The sequence below is a fragment of the Schistocerca cancellata genome, chromosome 3 (assembly GCF_023864275.1).
Source record: "Schistocerca cancellata isolate TAMUIC-IGC-003103 chromosome 3, iqSchCanc2.1, whole genome shotgun sequence".
Taxonomy (NCBI): Eukaryota; Metazoa; Arthropoda; class Insecta; order Orthoptera; family Acrididae; genus Schistocerca; species Schistocerca cancellata.
In genome coordinates, this window is record NC_064628.1 from 241982028 (window position 1) to 242009080 (window position 27053).

At 42.6% G+C, this 27053-nt stretch overlaps 1 protein-coding gene across 1 annotated transcript in view; it reads left to right on the forward strand.

Moving 5' to 3' along the window:
* The window catches only part of LOC126176243 (ATP-dependent translocase ABCB1-like), a 315891-nt gene that overhangs the window by 186589 nt on the left and 102249 nt on the right, over positions 1-27053 (forward strand). Inside the window, exons 13-15 of the mRNA XM_049923388.1 lie at positions 6082-6277; positions 14637-14893; positions 22163-22267. Of these exons, the coding sequence (XP_049779345.1) occupies positions 6082-6277; positions 14637-14893; positions 22163-22267 (558 nt within the window). The remainder of the gene's footprint in view (positions 1-6081; positions 6278-14636; positions 14894-22162; positions 22268-27053) is intronic.

Genomic DNA, 27053 nt, shown 5'->3' on the forward strand with positions numbered 1-27053 from the left:
GACGTGCAAGGAGAAATTTAGTATAATTGCATATAGTGTTTCACAAACTATTCTGGTGTATCTTTGGCACATAAGCGAATGAAATTTCAATAACTAAGAGTACAGTACTGTAAGGTCAACCGATATATTCTTAAAGTGTAAAACGTTCGTGGAGTATTACTAATTTACGGACTGATCAGATATTAATTTTACGACCATATGTTATTCACGGTTCCAGTAGGAAACAACGCAATTGCTAATGTTATGCCGCTGTTTTTACTAAAACTGCTCTGTAAGTTTGTTAACGAGCCACTTCCAAATTAGACTATCAAATCAGTTCATGTTACAAGCGAAGCACGAATGTATGCCTTAACCGAAACAGACACTAATGACTCCACTTCTTAATTTCATTTCGATACCGTGGTGACAGGTCTGTGTATTTTTCCTGTGAGGTGAATCCACTAGCTGGCTGTGAGAGCACGAGGGCCACATTCGAGATTAGCAAACGGGTCATAAAACTGTTCTTTCGCTGTCAGGCAGCGTCGCTGACAGGCAAGCTGTGTGTGGTATGTGAGACGGTTACGGCGCCTCGGTTTCAGCTGCAGCAGGAGGCTGAACTCGCATGAAATACAGCCTACAATGAAGTACTAAAATTCCAACTTGCTTCTGTTCTTAAGTCAGACGTATTCCAGATAAAGCAGTACCGCACATCATTGGTGTAGCTGACTGAATAGAATATGCCGATGCATTACTACCAACGGTGATTCATAGTCATATTAAAAGTTACAAGTACAGCAGCCCTCGAAAAATGTCTATCACCGTCAAACAGCAGTCTAAAGCTCATCGAAGACTCAATCCGAAGAACAAGCCCACCGCCAAAAACTGTTCACTGCAAAAATTTCCCCTGGGTGATGCTCTAGCTGCACCCTGGATAGGGTCCGCAGCTCGTGTTCTAGTGGCTAGCGGTGCTGCCTCTGGATCACAGGGTTGAGGATTTTCTTTGGCTGGGGACTGGGTGTTTGTGTTGTCCTCATCATTTCATCATCATTTGTGACAGTTGTTAGATCCGACTGTGTAGCAATTAGACTGTGTAAAGATGGGGGATTTGGACGGGCGCTGATGGCCACGCAGTTGAGCGCACTATAGAGCAAACCAAACACTGGATAAGAAGAGTAGCAGTCTGCCACTGCTTGCTGATAAGGCTGCAGTTTAAGGGAAAGTGTCTTCGTTGAGTGACTGTTGGAGTTTACGGTATCACAGACCGAATTGCTATTTCGCATGACGAACGGTAGTTTGCGCTAAATGTAGAAAAATGTGAGCTAAAGCAGTTGGCATGGAGAAAAATGCTCTAATATTCCAATACGTTACTAGTGATGTGCTGCTTGACATACACGTCGATTAAATAAAAATGTTCAGATGTGTGTGAATTCATAAGGGGCCAAACTGCTGAGGTCATCTGTCCTTAGACTTACACACTACTTAAACTAACTTATGCTAAGAACAACACACACACCCACGCCCGAGGAAGGGATCGAACCTCAAGCGGGAGAGGTTGTGCAATCCGTGGCATGGCGCCTCTTACCGTGCGACCAGTCCGCGCGACTCGATTAAATACCTAGACGTGATGGTGCAGAGCGATGTGAAATGTAACGATCGCATAAGATCGTTTTATAATAAGCCGATGTGCGATCTTGGTTTATCGGGAGAAAGATAGGAGAGTATACTTCATCTTTGAAATAGACCGTGTAAAGAACATTTGTGCGACGCATTCGTGAGTACTGCTAGAGTTTATAGGACACTCACTATTTCGGATTAAATTAAGACGTCGAGGCATTTCAGAGGCGTGCTGCTTGATTTCTTACCAGTAGATTCGACCGACATGCGATTGTTACGAAAATGGTTCAAATGGCTCTGAGCACTATGGGACTCAACATCTGAGGTCATCAGTCCCCTAGAACTTAGAACTACTTAAACCTAACTAACCTAAGGACAACACACACATCCATGCCCGATGCATGATTCGAACCTGCGTAGCGGTCGCGCGGTTCCAGACTGAAGCGCCTAGAACCGCTCGGCCACTCCGGCCGGCGTTACGAAAATGCTCTGTGAACTCAAATGGGAATCCGCGAAGGGAAGGTGAAGTTCTTATTGCGAAAACTATTGAGAAGTCGTCCGGTGTGGCCGAGCGGTTCTAGGTGCTACAGTCTGGAACCGTACGACCGATACGGTCGCTGGTTCGAATCCTGCCTCGGACATGGATGTGTATGATGTCCTTAGGTTAGTTAGGTTTAAGTAGTTCCAAGTCTAGGGGACTGATGACCTCAGATGTTAAGTCCCTAGTGATCAGAACGATTTTAACCATTTGTTAAAATAATGCACAACACCATTAAATTACTTGTAGTGTACAGAGTTTTTGGAGTACAGACGATACCTGAGTCTTGCTGCACTCACGACATTGATGCGGTGAAATCCATATGCTTGCTTCATACGTACACCATAGTTCATACTTCTTTGCATATAGAAGTAGTTTCGCGGCTCTTGACCAGTGACGTTTGCTACGGAAATAAGTCATGTAAGCGTCCGTCTCTGGGACTTCCTAACCTCAAAGCGGTCGCTCTTCGGTTATTTCCATTCCAGAGGCTATTTTGCTACACCGCATGAGCCCCATTCATAACAACTGGAGCCGGCCGTGGTGGCCGAGCGGTTCTAGGTGCTACAGTCTGGAACCACACGACCGCTACGGTCGCTGGTTCGAATCCTGCCTCCGGCATGGATGTGTGTGATGTCCTTAGGTTAGTTAGGTTTAAGTAGTTCTAAATTCTAGGGGGCTGATGACCTCAGAAGTTCAGTCCCAAATTGCTCAGAGCCATTTGAACCATAACAACTGTAAGTTTATTACCTATGAAACCTTTCGCGGACCTGTTACACGTGACGGTTTAGTGTAATATCACACTACATTTGGAGTTATACCTCAATCTGCAAGCCACTGTACAGTGGATGGTGGAGAGTACTAAGTAAAAACTGATGTCCATGTATCTTTGTACAAGCACTAACCTCGCTTACTTGTGACCCATGTGCGATTTTTTTCGAAGGTGGGGACAAAACGATTTTCGTCGAATTGATTTACCGAACACTTGCAGATAAGATAGCGATCGCCTGATTTATCGAAATAATTTTTATGTTTTCTTAATTACATGTTTAAGCAAGAAACTTCTCAAATTTCTAAGGTTGCCAACGACGTCGATGTTATGTGAAACCTCCCAATTGGAGACGTTTCATATTGTCTTTATCGGATTTAATGTTACTGTCATTCAATCAATACTGGCACCTCTAATTATTTGTGCGTTTCTTGGTTCAAAAATTGGCTCTGAGCACTATGGGACTCAACTGCTGAGGTCATCAGTCCCTTTGAACTTAGAACCACTTAAACCTAACTAACCTAAGGACATCACACACATCCATGCCCGAGGCAGGATTCGAACCTGCGACCGCAGCGGTCGCGCGGTTCCAGACTGTAGCGCCTAGAATCGCTCGGCCACACCGGCCGGCTTTCTTGGTTCAGCCCGCGAGAAATCAGAGCAGTGGGTTATGTTTATCTCATGATAATTTAACGGGACGATGCAAACAAACTGTGTTCTGCATCTCCCTAACATATTTATACGGTATATGAATATTTATGTTCCAAGCAAGTCCTCAGTACTGCTTACGTTATTTATATTTTGTGTTACCGCATTTCACTTCCTTCCTTATCCTCAGCGTGAAAGAGTGAGTGAATTTGTGTGTCTGTTCAGTATTTCAACAGCAGTTAGCAGCGCAGCACTTTGCTGTATGCTGTAGACACTGGGCTTAGTGGCTTCAGTTAAAGTAAAAAGGTTTGTGCCCTCTAAGTGGCCTTTCGACTGTCGTCAGGTTGGTGGTGGAAAGGAGCCCTCTGATCAGTTCCGCTTCCGGGGTGGGGGTGTGTGGGGGGTGGGGGGGGGGAGGTGTTCGTGAACAAAAGCGCTCGGCTCTGTTGGGTGGTTGGTGGTGAGTGCACATCGTAAGTTTAAGAGCGAGCCTAGGGACTTCGTCTTAGAAAGTGAAATGCGTACGCCTACTGAAGTGTTCTAATTCAATTTATTTCTCAGCGATAGCCTAGGAGTCAACATGTAATAGTTTATTCAGAGTAGGAAATGGCGTATTTTTGAGGTTTTGTTAATTTTCTGAGACTTACTTTGTCTTACCATAACTTGTGACATAGTAATGCATTCTTCGATATATGCTGGGTATGAGAGAATGTTTGCTATTAATTGAGAATGTGCATGTGAATGTTCTCTTGTGCAAATATGGTTTCATCTCTTGTCGGAAATTCATTTCCGTTTCAGTTTTATGACTGATTTCCTTTATATGGTACCACACATGGACAAATCTTCCCTCAGCACTATACAGTTATATTTCCTGTGATTTCATTGTGTTAAACTCTGATTTTCGAGTACTTGCTTTGTTCATATAGGCCATTTGCTCACATTGTACTATTTTCCTTTGTAATTCATTAGGATCTTTCATATCGTGGCAAGTATTTAACAAGTAATTTACTCATAAATATTTAGGAAATATGTGAGCATTCCATTTTTTGAAGTCTTGCGCCGATGTGATTCTCTTGGGCATAGACTTGTTTTTGTGTGAGTGTTCCGTGACATTTTATTTTTATGTATTGGAAGGTCTAGTCTATTGTTATATGGTGAAGATCTGACTCCCTTCAATCTGTATTCTTTTAATGTGAACTTAGTATGCGTGTAAATTTATCCTGTCCTCCTCCCATTTTGTATGGATTATATTCATAAAGAGCCTCACTATCCAACATATTGTCCTTTGGAATGTTATCAGTATGAAAATGCAGGCAATAGCAAACTTTAAGTTAACTCCTTATGCAGTGTTTGAAAGTGTTTCTATCTGTTAAAATAAATCGTTACAAGTTTATGACTGTTTCTCAATCAACAACTTTCTTATTAGAATTAGTACACCCAACCTGGCGTGCAACAGTTCTTATAAGCCAGTTCTTTTCATGTTTCTCACTGAGAATCTACTATTTTTCGTCGAGATCTCCTGTTGCCTTTCACCGAAAGGAACATATTTCGTAAATAATTTGACTTTAAGTGATCAACTGATGAAAGCAATTAAGTAAATATGATTAGTGTGGATCAAAGCTTTATTATAATTGAATTTTCCCAACTTAGGCAGGTGGTGACCTACCATAATTAATTAAACGTGGAACTAGTTGTACAGATCTCAGAGTTCCCAGTATAAGTTTCCATCCACTGTATACTACTGATTATCAACAAAAACCATTTAATATGTCCATTGATGCTGTGAATTACACTTTATGGTCTCTTTTTCATTGGAATGTTCTTGGTGTAAGGACTCCCATACTGGAAAATCAACAGCAACAGAAAGCGTCCTTCATCATTCGGAAAAGCCAAAATGGCTCTGAGCACTATGGGACTTAACATCTGAAGTCATCAGTCCCCTAGAACTACTTAAACCTGACTAACCTAAGGACATCACACACATCCATGCCCGAGGCAGGATTCGAACCTGCGACCGTAGCGGTCGCGCGGTTCCAGACTGAAGCGCCTAGAACCGCTCGGCCACACTGGGAGCCAAAAAACCGCGGCAGTGTGCTATGAGATAGCATTAGATACAATTTGAAATTTGCATTTGTAAGCAAAACGCTTCAGCCTATGGCAGACTTACTTATGGAGTAGCACAAGTGCAGTATAGTTTACATCTGTGCTACGAAGACATGTTCCTGTACTGGTACCCCCATCTTAGTTACCTCTGCTTCACCTACAGATAACTTTACACGTCATCTGCCCCTTGTTGCCGTCCGTGTTCGGAGGGACAGAGTACCAATGCAGTGTAAGAGAGGAAGCTGCCTAGACAATACCATCTTTTTCGATACAAAGAAGCATTGTGGAACGACTCATGGAAAAAAATCTGTTAAGTTATGATAATTTCAGATACATGCAAAGTGTGATCGAAAAATCCGAATTTAAACCAAAATAAAAAAATTAAACAAAATAATTTTTCGTTAATGAAGTTTTTCTCGTGAACAACTTGCAGGCCAGCGTTGGTCGAACGACCATCATCGTGGCGCATAGGCTGTCGACTGTGCGCAACGCAGACAGGATCGTGGTGCTGTCCGGAGGCGGCGTGGTCGAGCAGGGCAGCCACGACGAGCTGATGGAGCTCAAGGGCCACTACCACTCGCTCGTCACTGCTCAGCTGTCCGCCGCCGTCAAGGAGGCCGAGGAAAAGGGTGAGCACCAGCAAGTTAGGGTACGACGTAGCTTGTATTTAACTACGACGAGTGGAAACAATATGAAGTACTTGCACGGTAACGTATCTTTAATGTCATATTGTGGTTGCCAGACACAAACTCGTACGGTTTCAATGAACTACTTCTGGGCTTTTGACGGTACAATTTGCCTCTTCAGCCAATAACCTAGACGGTCGTCGTCGGTGGTATAATGTATGACACTGATGCACCGCCAATGTAATTCTTTACTTGCTTCATCTCCCCATCATTGTCATCATATCACAGGGGCATCATGGAGCTTGTATGAGGACTGCTGAACAGGACTAGGGACTAGAGAAAATTTCCATCTGAGAAAATATTTAAGCAGACGGTATCGTTTCAGAGATGTAATACTGCTGATGCTCCGGTACAGTTTGTTGCATTGGCCCATGCTTCGAAATATTTATCTTCCTAATGTTGCCTGATCAGCTACATCCGTCTTTTTCTGTTTTATAGCAGCAATATGTGATCGTCACATTGAGATTACGGGTTTTCGGATCACCTGTCAGTAATCTCCACTGGAATGGAGTGGAATCTGGAGCTGTAAGATGTTGGAGGATACCATATAACAGCTCTACGTGATCTCGTCCTCAATTCTGTGTCTCGTTTTGGCAGACATGTACACAGCTCTTCCGCGCTTGATAACCGTCGACTTTTCTCACGAGGCAGCCACTAGGGCTTTCTGTGATTCCTACAGGAGATTTCTCAATCAGCGTGTAGATCATAGATAGAATACCGCTCAAGCAGAAAACACTTCATTCAGTACTTCAGCATTGTTATCAACAACTTAAAGAGAAGGATTACAAGAAAGAGTTTGATTATTGGTGCAATGAACCATTCAAATAACTGAGATTCTCACAGTTCCCACGATTAAAAAAATAATCTATCCTTATCCAAATCCGTGAATTTACCCAAATTTCAAAACATATCGTTCCATTGTTTATACGGATCTCACTCTACCAATAGTAAACCTTAGCCTTCTTTACAATTCACGCAGCGGAATACATGACCCTTACTAATTCACAAAACAAATTTCTCATACCTAAATACTTGCGACGCACCTTCTCCACGTGTATCTTTGAGGCCAAGCTCTTGCTAAATGCTTGCCATCTGCGTGGTGTTTCTTTCACAGCAGGATTCGCAGAATTCTGGTGTTCGTTGCTGCTAATATACACTACTGGCCATTATAATTGCTACACCAAGAAGAAATGCAGATGATAAACGGGTATTCATTGGACAAATATATTATACTACACTCGACATGTGTTTAGATTTTCAAGCAATTTGGGTGCATAGATCCAGAAAAATCAGTACCCAGAACAACCACCTCTGGCCGTAATAACGGCCTTGATACGCCTGGGCATTGAGTCAAACAGAGCTTGGATGGCATGTACAGGTACAGCTGCCGATGCAGCTTCAACACGATACCACAGTACCTCAAGAGAAGTGACTGGAGTATTGTGATTAGCCAGTTGCTTGGCCACCATTGGCTAGACGTTTCCAGTTGGTGAGAGATCTGGAGAATGTGCTGACCAGGGCAGCAGTCGAACATTTTCTGTATCCAGAAAGGCCTGTACAGGAGCTGCAACATGCGGTCGTGCATTATCCTCCTGAAATGTAGGGTTTCGCAGGGATCGACTGAAGGGAAGAGCCTCACGTCGTAACACATATGAAATGTAACGTCCAGTACTCAAAGTGCCGTCAATGCGAACAAGAGGTGACCGAGACGTGTAACTAATGGCACCCCATACCATCACGCCGGGAGATGCACCAGTATGGCGATGACGAATACACGCTTCCAATGTGCATCACCGCGATGTCGCCAAACACGGATTCGCCCATCATGATGCTGTAAACAGAACCTGGATTCATCTGAAAAAATGACGTTTTGCCATTCGTACAACCAGGTTCGTCGTTGAGTACACCATCGCAGGCGCTCCTGTCTGTGATGCAGCGTCAAGGGTAACCGCAGCCATGGTCTCCGAGCTGATAGTACATGCTGCTGCAAACGTCGTTGAACTGTTCGTGCAGATGGTTGTCTTGCAAACGTCCCCCTCTGTTGACTCAGGGATAGAGACGTGGCTGCACGATCCGTTTCAGCCATGTGGATTAGATGCCTATCATCTCGACTGCTACTGATACGAGGCCTTTGGGATCCAGCACGGCGTTCCGTGTTACCCACCGATTCCATATTCTGCTAACAGTCATTGGATCTCGACCAAGGCGAGCAGCAATGTCGAGATACGATAAACCGCAATCGCGATAGGCTACAATTCGACCTTTATTCAAGCCGGAAACGTGATGGTACGCATTTCTCCTCCTTACGCGAGGCATCACAACAACGTTTCACCAGGCAACGCCGGTCAACTGCTGTTTGTGTATGAGAAATCGGTTGGAAACTTTCCTCATATCAGCACCTTGTAGGTGTCTCGACCGACGCCAACCTTGTGTAAATGCTCTGAAAAGCTAATCATTTGCATATCACAGCATCTTCTTCCTGTCGGTTAAATTTCGCGTCTCTAACCTGGATAATGGCTTCAGTTCGGCATGGAGGAGAGTCCAGAAGTTTATCCAGGCATGCCATATTCAGTTGAGGTGACGCTATAAGTGGGTTCCATCGAGCTACCAAATTTGGGGAAAGCTTGATTGCTATGTTTCAACATAACACATAAGAGTAGAGGGGTATGAGAGGGAGGCAGTGGTTGTAAAGGAGTGATACAGGGTTGTAACCCATCCCCGCTGTACATTGAACAAGAAAAATTTGGATTAAGAATGAAAGTTCAGGGAGAAGAAATAAACAATTTGAGGTTTGCCGATGGCATTTAATTCTGTCAGACACAGCAAAGGACTTGGAGGAGCAGTCGATTGGAATGGACAGTGTCTTGAACGGAGGAAGAAAAGAACGATAATGGAATGTAGTCAAACTAAATCAGGAGATGCTAAGGGAATCAGATTAGGAAACCATACAAATTAAGGTAGTAAATAAGTTTTGCTATTTAAGCAGCAAAATAACTGATGCTGACCGAAGAAGAGCGCACATAAAATGTTGATTAGCAATGGCAAGAAAAGTTCTGAAGAAGAAAAATTTTGTTAACACCAAATATATATTTAAGCGTTAGGAAGTATTTTCCAAAGATGTTTTCGTGGAGTGTAGCCATGTATGGAAGTGAAACATGGACGATAAACAGTTTAGATAAAAAGAGAATTGAAGCTTTCTAAATGTGATGCTACAGAAGAATGCTGAAGATTACGTGGATCGATCATGTAACTTACGAGGAAGTACGGAATAGAACTTGGAAGACAAGAAATTTATGGCAGAACTTGACCAAAAGAAGGGATCGGTTGATAGGACACATTTTGAAATGTCAACAGACCACGAATTTAGTACTAGGGAAGTGTGTGTGTGTGTGTGTGTGTGTATGTGTGTGTGTGTGTGAGAGAGAGAGAGAGAGGGGGGGGGGGGGAGGGGGTAAAAAACCGTATATGGAGACCAAGAGATGAATATTGTAAACAGATTCAGAACGATGTAGGTTGCAGGTGTTCAGTTCGGGATAGAGTAGGATGGAATAGACTAGCATGGAGAGCTGCACCAACCATTGTTTGGACTTAAGACCACAACAACAACCAAGTTTCACCCGCTGTTATTAATAGTCCCATACATTTTATGTGGAAATAAGATCAGGCGATTTAGTGGATCAATAGATGTGTGAGGTGATGCATGACTGTTCATGGAATTTATGGCGTATGAATGACGTCCTGGAAACATGAATAGTGTCATTCTGCTAAACGGGAGTGCCCACGACTTACTCGTAATGGCGCTGTAGATGAAATGGTAACATATGGTCACCGAGAATCTTGGAGTAAACATCGTAGTCCACGATCACAGCACTCTGAATGAGTGGGCCCAAGTCACGGTATGAAAAACCCCACAAAATCGCAGAAATACCTGAAATCTCAGTGAACGCCCCAGGATACGACCACAATTTAACGGGTGGCAGAAAGGTGCAGGCTGGGTTTACAGAAGGCCATTTGTTGCTTAACAAGAGTTGCTAACCCTTTATTTAACAAGATATACCAGTTAACATCAGTAACATATAAATCAATAGTAATTGTCAGATTGACTTCAAGACGGCGAACCCAAAGGACCAAACAGATTTTTTTAATTTTTCAGGATAAATAATACCTCTTTAAAATTACAAGTTTAACATTTATAAAAGTACCGTTCGAGAGCCCTTTAGGCATCTGTAAGATTTCAACCAGGTAAATTTGACGTTACTACAGTTACAGAAAGAGCACTACCACAATGATTTGAAACCAACTCATTAGATAGTAAACTTCAAACATGTAAGGTGGTCCTCATTTGGAAAATTTTTAAAAGTTCAGGATTACCACTGAAATGGTTGAATGGATGAAATGATTACCACTAACCTAAATGCTGACGCTGGCAATTTAACAAGTTTTCAAACAGAAAGGTAACAATGTTCAAAGTTTTACAAGTTCAGCATTTGAAAATATTTTAAAATTTGTAGGTCCAGGATTACAACAAAGATTTTGGAAGCACCTTGGGTACTAACAGTATTTAAGAGAAGGTAACAATGATTTAAAATTTACGGCAGTCGACAATTAAGAAATGAAAGATCTTCAAATCAAGGGGGAATACTAGACAAGTCCGGGGTGGTGGAGGCAAGGCTTGGCTAGGATGAGTTAGAGTAGCGGACCCCTTGACTTAAAAAGTCCGAAAGCTCTGAGATTAAGAACTTTACTTATAGAGAGATGACGTGGTAAGCGAGGAGGCCGCGCCGCACACACGTACACAGCCGAAGTAGATTGGCCACGACCGGTGAATCGGCGGGTAGTGATAACATGCCGGGGACAACGTCTCCAACGCTACGACTAACTCAGGAAGCCCACGGCAAACAGACACATACGTCATGTAAGACTGAACATCAACTAAGTAAATTCGTAAGGCCCGAGAATACTATATGGAAACCCCGTACCAGACACCGATCAAAATCTAAGTGTTACAAAACTGCATAACTAAAACAAAGATTAATTGGCTAATCATGTAACAGTAATGAGCATACACAAGAATTAATTTGATTAAACAGCCAATTGTTAACAAGACCCTCCCAGAAACAAATTCACTTAACTAAGCGTAAAAGTAAGAAGAAATGCTTAAGCGCTAATACGTAAGCATGAAATCACAGTGGTAATAAAATAAACAACGGTAAACAATGAATTCCTTCTTTTAAGAGAAGTGGTGAATCTCACCTGGTACCTTCCAAAATGAATACATAAAAAGAGCCAACATTCATCGTGCCGCTGGAGTTTGCTTATCACGACCATGCCCGATGTTAGATGTTACAATTCATACACAAGTCGGGCAAGCAATAACCTACCACCTTAAAGGTCAGGCTCGATATTCGACCTCAGTGGTCACTAATATATGGCCTAGAACATATTAGAACTAAAGTAATTTCATACCCAAGCAATAATGACAAGATCACCAAAATGCTGAAAAAATTATAATAAAAGGAAAACACTGTTTAAATACACTCAAATAAGGAGATTCACACAGAGGGGGAGGGCGAATTTAGTAGCTTGAGTACGGAGTGACGGAGAATAGAGGGCAAACCGACTTAACGGGGCAAGTTCAGCACCGGAGCACAGGTGTCAACATCCACAAACAGAAGTACCTTACCCAAAAATAAGGTAGGACGGGCGGTTACCAGGAAAAATCAATACCACGACGGCGACATCGGCAGACGGTCACTCGCAAATCCTGATAGTCAATCGAGCGCAACAGCGTAGAGCCCAACATTCCTCACCAACACGACTCGGTACAAATAGACGATTATGCCCCGTAGTCGCACGCTCATCGTTCATCACCGTTCCTCTCTCTCTCTCTCTCTCTCTCTCTCTCTCTCTCTCTCTATCTCTCTCTCACACACACACTCACTCTCTCTCTCTCTCTGCCCCACCGTCCGTCAACAACCTGCCTCTAACTTCCTCTAACCAAATGGCAAACTACAAGAAGACCGAAGCGCCACCCAGTGGCGTGACAGGAAAATGGATCGCGCCAGTAAGGAACGATATAACAGCACGGAAAACGGCTCACCACCTTCCGCCTGAACTACGACGGGCGTTCATTTTTTCTTGGATAGAGGTTGATTTTATTCGGTATTCCAATACAATGTATTATTTCCCACTGCTTTGGCTACAAAACTCTATATTTCAATATAATTTTCGTTCAATACGGCAGCCTTACGCCATCATAATGGGAAGGTTTCTATGCCTGCATACTACCAATCGCCGTAGGAGCCAACACTTTGCTGCATAAATAACCTCCCCATCATTCACGTGCTGCTCTCGCCGAGTGCAGCCTTTATTGGGCCAAACTGTTGCAAGTCGGAATGTACGAGATCCGAGTTGTAGGACGGATGAGCAAGAACAGTTCAGTTAAGTTTTGTCAGCTCCTCTCGGCTCGTAGAACTGTGTGAGACCTTGCTTTGTTAGGAAGAAGGAAAAGTTCGTCTGCATTTTTGTGGTGACGACACGTTGAAGTCGGCTCTTCGGTTTATTGAGGGTAGCACAACACACTTCACAGTTGATCTTTGCACCGTGACAGAGGACATGAAACAGAATAACCACTTCAGACTCCAAGAAGATCGTCGCTATGACTTTAACGGCTGAGGGTGCAGCTTTGAACTTTCTCTTCGGAAGAGAGATAGTCTGGCGTCACTCCATAGATTACCGTTTTTTTTCGGATTCAAAGTGATGAACCTTTGTTTCAATGCTTGTGACTATGTTCGTCAAAAAATTGGCAAAAAATTCCGCACACATGATCCTTCCTTGCACTTTATCTTCTCCTAGGCGGCGAGGAAACCAGCTGGCAAACATCTTTGAGTACCCAACTGGTGGAGGCTTTTCAGCACTACTAACCGAGACCTCTAGTGGAGCAGCGATAGGCGGTTGATTGTGATCCGTCGATCATCTCGAATGAGAGTATCTGCACGTTCCAACACTGCGAGAGTCACAGCTGTGTGCAGCCGGCCGGGACGCGCCAGATAGGACCGGTTTGCGTGACCTTGTTGTCATGATAACGGACGCCTCGCCCAACGATACTCCATGGTTTTGTTCACTGCGAGGTCTCAGTAGACATTCGGCAAGCACATATAAATACCTGCGATACTCTGAGTTTCCGTAAGAAAGAAACTCATTGACGATTCTCTGCTTGGAACTCACTTCCGTTACTGACGTCATTTTGACGGCTGCTTATTGCACGAATTTTGTATAGCGAAATCGATTGACAAAAAAGTATGTTCCTTTACTTATTCATCGTCCCTTGCCAGCTGCGAAGCACTGTAGGTTAAACAAATCGAGTAGTCTGTCCACTCACCATCTTGTGCTATATGAAAAGAGGCAAAATAACTACTCGCCGGATCGCATTACTCGTCTGGTGTCGAGTACTGTCCAGTTTCTATGTTGTTTGGCCAACTGAAGCTTTATGCACGGCTGTCAGCAATGGTTTATAGGAGGTACCCCATTCCAAATGTCTACTGGTTGAGATCGACCTGCACCAATAGTAGCATCAATTCCGGAGGGTATTGAAACCAGTTGTCGTTGAGAAGGCATGTCACTCTTTTCTGGTCCCTGTCCGTTACTCTTTTTTTTTCTACCGCTGTTCTTCCGCCAATACTCACTCACATACCACTCTTGTACACACTATGTTTTACAGAGCGTCGAGATGTCGTCTTGGGATCTGTCTCCAGTCGACTACATTTGGGATATCATCGCACGACTCCAGCGTCATCCACAAGCGACTTTATCCGTCCCTGTACAGCCTGAGCAAGTGCAACAGGGATTGTGCTCCATCACACAGAATTACATCTGTCATCTGTACAAAACAATGCATGCACTTTTGCATGGTTGCATTTAACATTCTGGCTGTGACGTCGATTATTAATGTACCAACACTTCACATTTGCAGTGGGTTATCTCGCGTTTACATCAACTTCTACAAATATATTCCCAAAGTTTCATTACTCTACATTAATTATGTTTTGGTGTTGCGATTTCTTCCATTCCATTCTTAAATTCTATGACTTAACGTCAGTGGTGGACACTCACATGCCCGCATGATAACAAATGTACACCGTATACAACGCTCCAAGACAAGCAGTGCTTCGGGAGTGACTAACGTTTTGGTCGGTGAGCTTCAATCACCGTCCCATATCCTCTGTGTACGTAAGGCCTGTATATGTGCTAGCTGGCTGTGCGCAGAGCTTTGACTAAGGCTCTAAGGCTCTTGGTCCTGTAGCGGCAGGAGGCGAACGGCCAGATCTACAGCGTCTGGTGAGCGTCCGCAGCGAGGCGTCCTCGATGGCGGGCAGCGACGCGGGTGCCGCAGAGTCGCAGCCGGAGGCTCCGGAGGAGAAGGTGCCGGACGTGGGGCTGGCGACCGTGGTGCGCCTCAGCGCGCCAGAGTGGCACCTGCTGGTCACCGGCACCGTGGGCGCCATCATCGAGAGCGCCGGCTTCCCAGTCTTCGCTGTCTTGTTCGGAGACGTGCTCGGGGTAAGCGCGAGGACCGCGCTGCGCTTCTTAGGACTTCTAGCAATTTGACATTAAGCAAACCCTACAAAGACGAGGAGATCCGTCAGGACTGTCTATTAGTTGACTTCCTCACTATTTCCATCGTACAACATACAGTGTAATTCCACGACAATGTTACAGATTTTCAGGATGATGGTGAAATTTAAATGTAAGAATTTGATGTTAGGGTTCCTAGTCTGCCGGCCGCACTGGTCCACCGGTTCTAGGCGTTTCAGTCTGGAACCGAGCGACTGCTACGGTCGCAGGTTCGAATCGTGCCTCGGGCATGGATGTGTGTGATGCCCTTAGGTTAGTTAGAATTAAATAAATGGTTCAAATGGCTCTCAGCACTATGGGACTTAACTGCTGAGGTCATCAGTCCACTAGAACTTAGAGCTACTTAAGCCTAACTAACCTAAGCACATCACACACATCCATGCACGAGGCAGGATTCGAACCTGCGACCGTAACGGTCACGCGGTTCCAGACTGTAGCGCGTAGAACCGCTCGGCCACCCCGGTCGGCTAGGATTAAGCAGTTCTAAGTTCAAGAGGACTGATTACAACACCCTCAGTGGCACTGAAGCGAGAAAGAAGTACTTCTCTCGGCAGTATCACTAATCTGGTGTCTTGCTGCTTCAGCAAGTCCCTCGTCGCACAGTAGTAGTAGCGCTCAGTCGTCAGGTTGCATGATAGACACTGTCCACGACACGTGGCGTTCTTATAACTAATAACTTCACTTTATATCTTGTTTAACTACATATATCTATATACAAACTTTCAGCCAATAAGCGTTCAGATCGCTGTTGCTAGGTGGATCTGACGTCACGTTTGCGACGGAAGTTTGTCTCGGAACACTGTCTCAGATTGTAAGATCCTACTCCGGAATAGTCGGATCTTGTACGTATTAAGGTTGTACAACATTGCCTCCTATGATTTCATCTCTAATGCTCCTTGCTGACCCTTGATTGTTAAATGTACATGTAGCCTAGCTGCTACTGAGCATTCCCGATCGCATAAATATGCATAATACGTGGCTTAAACACGTGAAGGGAATGCACATATGCATTACATGATGACCTCAGATGTTGTCCCAGAGTGCTCAGAGCCATTTGAACCATTTGTTCCTAGTCCATAAACGACCGAGTCGAAAGATATAAACGACTGTAGAATACATGAACAGCTACTGTAGTTGCTAAGATTGTAGGGTAGGGAACATCCACAGACGTTAGTATGGACCAAAAGAAGAATAAAATTGCTAGGAAATATGGGCTCTAAAATACTTACCTTAAGAGCTGTGAGCACCTTCGCTACTGGGAAACATATCTTTTCTACTGATCACGTGCGTACAGTTCTTAAGGAATTCATTTTAGAATCCATATTTAAGGACATGTTTTTTCTTTTTTGGTCCATACTACCACCTCTGAGAGATGCCTGCCCTACAATCTTAGCAACAACCACACCGATACATCATGTATTCCTCTGTCAGAGGTATCAGAATGATTTTCGCTTTTAACTTTCGATTTCTTGTCTCCAGACCAGTTCTCTTAGCTCAAATTGATACATTTACCCATCTTCATAATCCCTGAAAGTATGTAACTTCATCACCGTATCATCGTGTATACTAGTCAAAAACCATCCTCATATGGGACATGAAAGCGAACGTGGACGTGCAGGTGGACGAGACTGGTGACGTCATGGCTTTACAGGCGTGATCAGCTGAACAAATTCCGTCCTATTTTCGCAGCAGCCTACGGAACATGAACCAAACCGGTGGAAAACCGCTTTCTGCGTCACAACTCATTCCTCGACCGCCATATATTGCATTACTGCTGTCTGAAGCAAAATTCTGCATTTGGTGGTTTTGTATTAGACACTGTGCGTTATGAGAGTATGCTATGTCAAGCCACTACCTGCTCATGGAAGACACAAACGAAATGGATGATTTTGTTCTTAAGATTTTTCTGCTGTCATCTTTGACAGTCGCTAATGAAGTTAACCGCAACTATTTCACGACTACATATTTTCGGATGCGAACTTTGTGAGTCAGTACGCAGATTATGACGCACCCGTTTCGAAATGTGTGATTCATTTAATTAAAAAATATTACATCTTTTGGAAAGACGTGATATTTTTACCACATTCGATCAATAATGAAAACATGACTAATTGTTTCACGCTATTTCACATGATAACATACATATAATGGATATCTGTCTATGTTGATTACGTAATATTATGTACGATCTAAGATAAAAAAAGAAATTATCGTAATTTTCCGAATAGGATGGAAATCGGTAGATGTGATGTACAGGTACGGACAATCAGTGCTCCGAACGTTCTCAGTTAGGGAGAGATGCGGCGATCTTGCTGGCCAAGGAAGGGTTTGGCAAGCAAGAAGACAAACAGTAGAAATTCTCGTCGTTTGCAGGCGGGCACTATCTTGCTGAAACGTAAGCCCAGGATGGCCTACCATGGAGGCCAACAAAACGGACCGTAGAATATCGTCGAGGTACCGCTGTGCTGTAAGGGTGCCGCCGACGACAGCCGAAGAGGTTCTGCTGTGAAAAGAAACGGCATGTCAGACCATTACTTCTGGCTGTGGAGGACTGAAATGAGGTTAGTATCCTACCGCTGTCTGGGGGGTCTCCAGACACTTCTTTGGCCTGGAATCTAATTGACTGAAGTAGAATTATTTTGAGTGATGAGTCCGAATTAAGCCCCGAAGACCGGTCATGACGTGACTGAAGACGCATTAAGGACAGGACGCTGCAACCTGCTCGGTATTATGACGATCTAATGCGCCAGACGGACATAATTTGGCATGGTATTCGTCAAGAGGACATTCAACAACTCCATCAGCCAGTGCCCACTAAGGCTGTTGATAAAATATCTTTGGAGGGTGGTCCATTGATGGTGACTGGGCCAAATATCTCACAAAATAAGCGTAAAAAAAAGCAACAAAGAACGAAACTTGTCTAGCTTGAAGGGGAAACCAGATGGCGCTATGGTTGGCCCGCTAGATGGCGCTGCCATAGGCCAAACGGATATCAACTGCGGTTTTGTTTTAAATAGGAACCCCTATTTTTTATTACATATTCGTGTAGTACGTAAAGAAATATGGATGTTTTAGTTGGGCCACTTTTTTCGAGTTGTGATAGATGGCGCTGTAATAGTCACAAACCTATGGCTCACAATTGTAGACGAACAGCTGGTAACAGGTAGGTTTTTTAAATTAAAATACAGAACGTACGTACGTTGGAACATTTTATTTCGGTTGTTCCAATGTGATACAAGTACCTTTGTGAACTTATCATTTCTGAGTACGCATGCTGTTACAGCGTGTTTACCTGTAAATACCACATTAACTCAATAAATGCTCAAAATCAACCTCAACGCATTTGGCAATAAGTGTAACGACATTCCTCTCAACAGCGAATAGTTCGCCTTCCGTAATGTTCGCACATGCATTGACAATGCGTTGACGCATGTTGTCTGGCGTTGTCGGTGGATCACGATAGCAAATATCCTTCAACTTTCCCCACAGAAAGAAATCCGGGGACTTTAGATCGGGTGAACGTGCGGGCCATGGTATGGTTCTTCGACGACCAATTCACCTGTCATGAAATATGCTATTCAATACCGCTTCAGCCGCACGAGAGCTATGTGAAGGACATCCATCATGTTGGAAGTACATCGCCATTCTGTCATGCATTGAAACATCTTGTAGTAACATCGGTAGAGACATTACGTTGGAAATCAGCATACATTGCACCATTTAGACTGCCATCGATAAAATGGGGGCAATTATTCTTCTTCCCATAATGCCGCACCATATATTAACCCGCCCAGATCGCCGATGTTCCACTTGTCGCAGTCATCGGGGATTTTCCGTTGCCCAATAGTGCATATTATGCCGGTTTACGTTACCGCTGTTGGTGAATGACGCTTCGTCGCTAAATAGAACGCGTGCAAAAAATCTGTCATCGTTCCATAATATCTCTTGTGCCCAGTGGCAGAACTGTACACGACGTTCAAAGTCGTCGCCATGCAATTCCTGGTTCATTGAAACATGGTACGGGTGCAATCGATGTTGATATAGCGTTCTCAACACCGACGTTTTTGCGATTCCCGATTCTGGCGCAATTTGTTTGCTACTGATGTGCGGATTTGCCGCGACAGCAGCTAAAACACCTGCTTGGGCATCATCATTTGTTGCAGGTCGTGGTTGACGTTCCACATGTGGCTGAACACTTCCTGTTTCCTTAAATAACGTAACTATCCGGCGAACGGTCCAAACAATTGGATGATGTCGTCCAGGATACTGAGCAGCATACATAGCACACGCCTGTTGAAGATTTTGAGCACAATAGCAATACATCAACACTATATCGACCTTTTCCGCAATTGGTAAACGGTCCATTTTCACATGGGTAGTGTTTCACGAAGCAAATACCGTCCGCACTGGCGGAAAGTTATTTTTTTTCCTTTATTGAGTTTCGATTCCCCCTGAAGGGGGCGGGCTGGCAGCAGCTTATTACGCCGCTCTTCAGCCTACAGAATTTGTTTTAAAAAGATGAAGATACTAAAAAATAACAGTTGGCGATAAAATCGGTGACTTAAAGGTAAAATGGCAGAAAATTCTGGAACTTAAAACATAAGGTTGATGATGCTAATAAAATACACAGGAAGCAGAAAAATAATAGACAGACAATAAAAAAACACGGCGTCAGTCTGGTTTCTGTTCGCAAGAGATATAAAATGCACACCCAGCGACAGCATGATTTCTGTTCGCAACACTGTGGAAAGATGCACAACACTGAACACTCACTTAAACACTGCACTAAAAAGTTGGCACAAATATGACATACCACAGCCGAGAGCAGGTTGAGGGAAACTGGACAGATGACGGGAAAAAAAGGGGGGAAGGAGAGGAAAAGTGAAAGGGGGGGAAGGAGCCAATGGAAGATGAGGATCCATAAGAGTGGGGGGCGGGGGGGTGCTGAGCAGACGTGCCAGGGAGTGGGGAAGGCAGAGGAGGGGAATACAAAAGGACTCGGGGGGGGGGGAGGCGGAATGTTACGTGGTACCACGTATTTATACGTTTGTGACTATTACAGCGCCATCTATCACAAAGCGAAAAATGTGGTCCAACTAAAACATTCATATTTCTTTAAGTACTACACGAATATGTAATAAAAATACGGGTTCCTATTTAAAAGACTGATCATCTCAGAAGTTAAGTCCCATAGTGCTCAGAGCCATTTGAACCTATTTAAAAAACCGCAGTTGATATCCGTTTGGCTCATGGCAGCGCCATCTAGCGGGCCAACCATAGTGCCATCTGGTTTCCCCTTGCAAGCTAGACGAGTTTCGTTCTTTGTAGTTTTTTCGTTTGATGCTTATTTCGTGAGATATTCGGCCCGGCCACTATTAGTGGACCATCCTGCATGTCGATATTTTTCCAAAAGAACATTCTCAGATATCGGCGATATTTCCCCCGGACATATCAATATTGAAATGGGAATTTCGTGTGTTATATTTTTTTCACAATTTTCGGTACATATTTGCAGTTGTTCTTTTGGGACTGTAGTAGAACATAATTTTACTTTCACTGTGTGAAGGAGTCTTTCTACTTTTAGAGGTTTCAACACGTCCAATTTTTCTCATCTTCTCTGTGAAGCAAGTATATGCGGCACAAAAGAAGAAGTCCCATTGCCCTGGGGGATGCGGTATTAATCTAATAACAAGATTTCCGATGTGAAGAAATAGCACACCAGTTTCTCGGTGGGCAGACACGTGCGAGGGGAAATGCTGGCATACCAACAGAATCTGTAATGTTTAATTTCACCACACAGTTTTGACACTACAACTGCTAGGTCGCTGGTGTTGGCAAAATGAAGAAAAAAAGAAAAAAAAAAAAAGGCAGGGAAGTCGACATGAAGTGTTCCGGATAAATCCGATATGTGACGAAACCGAGTGATGGACCCGTCGGACACCTTTCATGGTGTCACTTACATACAGTTACCGTTATTAGCAAAGTACATCGTTTTCCTTTCAGTTCTGCCCTCCCCCCTCCCCCTTGGTAACTGAGTGGTCAGCGCGACGGAATGTCATACTTAATGGCCTGGGTTCGATTCCTGGCTGGGTTGGAGATTTTCTCCGCTCAGAGACTGGTGTTGTGTTGTCCGTATAATCATAATTTAATCCTCGTCGACACGCAAGTCGCCGAAGTGGCGTCAACTCGAAAGACTTGCACCAGGCGAACGATCTACCCGACAAGGAGGCCCTAGCCACACGGCATAATAATCTTTCAATTCTTACTCTAATTAGGATAGCCACGCTGTTAGTTTGTTCATGTACAGAATATCTAATAATAAATAAATACGTAAGACGGCTGTATATTTGCTGTGTGATGCCGATTGTTTTGTGGGCCGTTACGTCGATATCTTTCCCGTCGATGTATTTATATATGTGGATACTTTCTCTCGATATATCGAGAGCAGATATTAAGATTTCGTAAACACTGATATATTGAATTCACGATATTTTTAAAAATATCAACATCCCTAATGTCAACCCAAATACCTACTTGCATATGGCGGCATGTGGGCCAACGCGTTACCGACGTGCTCAATTTGTGAAGTTCTTTCTTTCTCTTCAATAGATCGGCATGTACCGATTTCCGTCCATTTCGGGTAATTCCTTCGTGAGTGTTTTTCTTCCCTCTCTAAGAATATACCTTATGCAAGGTAGGAAAATGCGTTTTTCATACGTATATGATACTCTCCATTCCATTTCTGACTGGGCATATCTATCGTAATTATTAGTGGCACTTAACATTCTCACAGAACCGCTGATTACGGTGATCACACCCTGTTACGACACATCAGTATCCTGTTAGGTACACATGAGTCCCACACATGGACTAAAAGACCTTTAACATCTACATGACATCAGCGGCAAAAAGCAATAATAGACGTTTCCAAATACTGCTTTTCAGCGCTGAGGATGGTCGTGGCACCACACCGATACGCCAAATTTATGGATCTTATCAGTGTCCTTATCGCAGTGACATTCTTCAAATTTCGTACAATCTTTCCTTAAGGATACGATACTCTAACTTTTACATCGAAAAGGAACAACAAATATATCACTTCTGACATAAACAGCAAATAGCAGCTTAAAAATTTATGCGTGCATAGTGAGTATCTGTAATGCCTTCTCACACATCTTATGTCGTTTCATACAGGTGCTTTCGCTCCCAGATCCTGATGACGTGCGTAGCCAGACCAACTGGTTCAGTTTGCTGTTCTTCGCTATCGCTATCTTCATTTCCGTGGCCTCATTCCTCCAGGTAAGTGAAAAATTGTGCCATACTAGGAAATGGCTGAAGTCACTCAACAAACACAGTTTTCTTTTGATCACCTGCTTCTCTCATTGGAGTGTGATGGGCAGAGAATACGATGATCTGTGCATTTCTACAGCTTACAATTTTCTTATGAGACTGAGTACAGTCAACACCAACTCAAAGAAAGGCCTCGACGTTTGGTTGTGACGTCACGTCGAGAAGGAAAGAACCGTCGTAGGCATGCACTTCTGGGTGTGCTTGTCACTAGCTGAGATAAACGTCTGGTACTCTTGGAGAAAAGCTTAGGTGTTTTTCTGCGTTTTGTAGTTTTCTTGTGTGAAACCAATTTTAGTACCACGATAAACATACAACTGAAGACCATAGCATTGTATGACGATGTGCTCTAGAAGATAATGTATATCAACACGACAAGGAGCACTACACCACTGCGAATTGCGGACATTTTAAGGTTAACTGATATGTAATATACCCAGTCCCTCATGGAAACTTATTCTCATTAAAAATTCATTTTTTTCCTTTGGAATCTTACCGAAAAAGATAACATCTAATTTACATATGTGAATGTCGAAGTGGTCTCAGTTATTCTACTTCTTTTTGTGGAAAACATCTGTAAGCTGACAACAAAACAGCTGTGTATGGCATCATTACACTCCGCTCCAGAGTGAAAATTTATTCTGGAAACAATTCTCTGTAACAAAGCTGTGTCTCTGGAAATCCTTCTACCAGACGTGCTAGCCCCGCAAGGAATACGGGAGAACCTCTTTGAAGTTGAAGCCAGAAGATGGCATACTAGCGGAAGTGAACTATACTAAAACTGTAAGGGCGGACTGCGAGTAGTGCTTGGACAGCTCAGTCGGTAGAGCATTTGCCCGTGAAAGGGAAAATCTCCAGGTTGGAGTTCCAGTCGAGCATACAATTATCATCTGCCGTGTCGTTTCAAATAACCCTTTATCTCTCTGTGTGTGTTTCTTTGTCTCTCCCTTCCCCTGTTATTCTCTCACACCTCCTCCCTTCCAGACTGTATAGTAACAAGAATTCTCATTTATATGACGTCCAAAGCTCTTCACTCCATAGATCAGCCAAGAAATCTGATAAAGAGCACAAACGTGGCCATAGCACATTACAGAAGCGACCTAGTACAGACTAACTTATTCATAAAATATACTAGGTCTGTTAGTGTTGGACTATGATACTGAAGTAAGACAGTATGTGCTTAGCTAGGAGCTATAATGATGAATGTACTTACTTGGTCGCACAATATTTGTTGACGACCTACCATCGAAAGTCTTCCATTTTCCTCTGTAAGAGGCAGGAGATACCACTGTTATTAATGTAACAGAAGAAAAATTTGGTGCATGCTAACACTTCAAATAAACTGCAAATTTTGAATTACATTCTGTCACAAATAAGAACCTCAAGCTATGAAATCCACTATGTGTGTGATACATTTTCAGCAGCATAAGTGACAAGAATGTATATATACTAAGCAATAAACTGGAAGTTAACTAATCCTCTAAGAAAACCGCAATTACTTTATGTAGTACTGAGCCATATATTGTTCAAATACACAAATGCAAGGCACAGCCATTTTAGGATGTGTTCAACATCATTCATTGTATAGCACTACAGAAAACATTTAGAGGACTTATAACATATTAATGTACCACATGCGCGCGCACACACACACACACACACACACACACACACACACACATCCAGAACCATAACATAATTTCATAAGAAACTTGGTTCTTTTCACACAGGTCTCTCAGAATAGGACTTTAAGGAGCGAGGCAAATCATGTTCTTACCTATCATATCATTCAAAACAATAACCTGTATTTTAATGTTTTTAATTTAAAACATTAAGTTTCTATTTTTATTGATAGTAATGTAGCTTCAGTTAAATTCACATTATTTCTCAATTTAAATTTAGCATTAGCATAATCATTAATTTTTTTCACATGATGGTTAAGTATGTCCATAGAAACAAGTGACAGCCAAATTTTTGTTCTCTTCTTAGGAGGTCCATTCATTCAACTGAAATACTGTAGGGCGAAACCTTCTCTATTCCCTATGTCTGATGTCACATTAATTAAGTTTTCACTGAATTGCTATGTCTTACAAATTTAGTTTTCATACTATCTTCAATTAGAGTATGCACTGCTATGTAGCTGTTCATGACTGCATTCACGATATCCAAGTGTGTGTACAGCAGGCCTCCCCTATCCATGCCTGCTATTATATTATATTCAGGCAAATGCGTCCTTTTCTAAAATCACGACTGAAACACAAAATTCATATTCCGCTCTCTTCATAGCAACCTCAGTACAGCAGCACAGAAATATGTAAGAAGAGCAAGAAGTTCCTGTCGGATAACACTTAACATGAATTGTGTCACTAACATTAGATATAGATGATGTAGCAGTGGTTTCCAGGACTACAGGAAATGTACGGAAATTGCTTTCATTAGTACTTGTTAGACACTTACATTCCCAAAAACACTTGATTGAAATGGAGGAAGGTTTTGAACTTTCATACGTGCTGTAAAAAAGTATTTGAAGGCAAGTTAATGCAGTACTTGGCCATTCCACTTAGCCCATAAGTGGTGTTTGATAGTGCCCATTGGGTGTCTTATGAAAAGGAGTCTGGTCACAAACATCTAGCTAGTTCAAAAACTTACTCAGAAAAAAGAAAATAATCTAATTTTCTTTCACTGCCAGTGGACACTTGAGGGAATATTTCGTTCACCATTATTAGCCATTTCAAACACGTACCCGCATCATACGATAATAGTTGGTGGTAACTTTAATTTACCCTCGATATGTTGGCGAAAATACATGTTCAATTAAGGAGGTACGCATAAAACATCGTCCGAAATTGTGCTAAACGCATTCTCTGAAAATTATTTCTAGCAGTTAGTTCATGAGCCCACGCGAATAGTAAACGGTTGTGAAAACACACTTGACCACGTAGCAATAAATAATCCTGAGTTAGTAACTAGCATCAAAACCGATTCAGGGATTAGTGAACACAGGGTTGTCGTAGCGTGATCGAATATTGTAATCCCCAAATCCCCGAAAAATAAGCGAAAAATATACCTATTTAAAAAAGCAGATAAAAATTCACTTGACGCCTCCCTGAGTGACAATCTCCAGTCATTCCAAATTAATAATGTAAGTGTAGACCAGATGTGGCTTAAATTCAAAGAAATAGTATCGGCAGCAATTGAGATATTTATACCAAATAAATTAACAGACGACAGAGCTGATCCTCCTTGGTACATAAAACGGGTTAGAACACTGTTGCAGAAACAACGAAACAAACATGCCAAATTTAAACAGACACAAAATCCCCAAGATTGGCGATCCTTTACAGAAGTTCGTAATTTAGCGCGGACTTCAATGCGAGATGCCTATAACAGTTTCCACAACGAAACTTTGTCTCGAAACCTGGCAGAAAATCCAAAGAGATTCTGGTAGTATGTGAAGTATGTTAGCGGCAAGAAACAATCAATGCCTTCTCTGCGCGATTGCAATGGAGATACTATCGAAGACAGTGCTGCCAAAGCAGAGTCACTAACCGCAGCCTTCAGAAATGCCTTCACAAAAGAAGACGAAGTAAATATTCCAGAATTCGAATCGAGAACAGTTGCCAACATGAATAACGTAGAAGTAAATATGCTCTGAGTAGTGAAGCAGCTTAAAGCACTTTATAAAAGCAATTCCTCTGGTCCAGACTGTGTAACCTCCCCCTCACTTATCGACCTTAATGACAGTGAAAAATTAAACCGCGTGTACCTAATAGAAATTTGGGAAAAGCAATCGTCACCGAAGTTAATTTGTCGGTAAAGAGGGAGGAAAGGGTTACATCTAAATGAAAGGAAAAATGCTAATGAGACTGGTGGAAATTTATTTTGAAAAGGGGTAAAGTTAATAAATAAAGTAAATGTGCGGCCGTTACGTTAACAATTAACTAGCGGTAATTAGATATTTGAGATTTGGGGAAAATTACGGTCGCCAGTCCTAAGGACAATTACTATAGTAACTGAAAGCGAAAGGTTATTACACATATAATTAGCACTACAAGCGTGGCAACTGAAGGTTGACACGTGTAGTGTGAAAACTGAAAGTTTGTCAGAAGTAATAAATTTCGCTACACTCTGACTTAATTTAGCAAAAGAATTAATAAAACCGGATAATCGAAAGTTAATTTAGTGGCTGAAGTTAATAGTGAGCTTTCTTTCTGAAGCACATCGAAATTCAGTAAAATACGGTTAGTCTTGGACTACCTCAACAATCATTTCAAAAGCTACTTGAATCTATGCAATTTAGAAAAAAGAGATTTAACTTTGAACTTGAATTAAATGATTCTTAACAATTAACAATAGTAAAATTTAGTACGTACCAAGCTGAGCTGCAGTCACAGGTAAGCTAAAATACGGTATCAAAACTCGCACTCTTAATTTGTGCTTGTGTAATCTAAATATTGTAGCCAGCTATGAATACCTTAACTGAACTTTGAAATTAAAGCAGTGAAATCGAATGATGCTGCTTTAATGCTGGCGTTTGAATTTCAACCTTACTCGGGTTCATTCCGGAAAAGGAAGGGACCCTGCTTGGTAATGCAATTGGGACAATGAGCAACAAAGGTTCATGCTACGTTGCTGTAATTTTGTGATTTGAACAGTTTTAAAAGCTGAGGTCTGCCATACAGTTCTAAAACTTTACGTGCTTCCAGTCTTCCTTGTTGGTTGATTGAAGGTTTGAAAC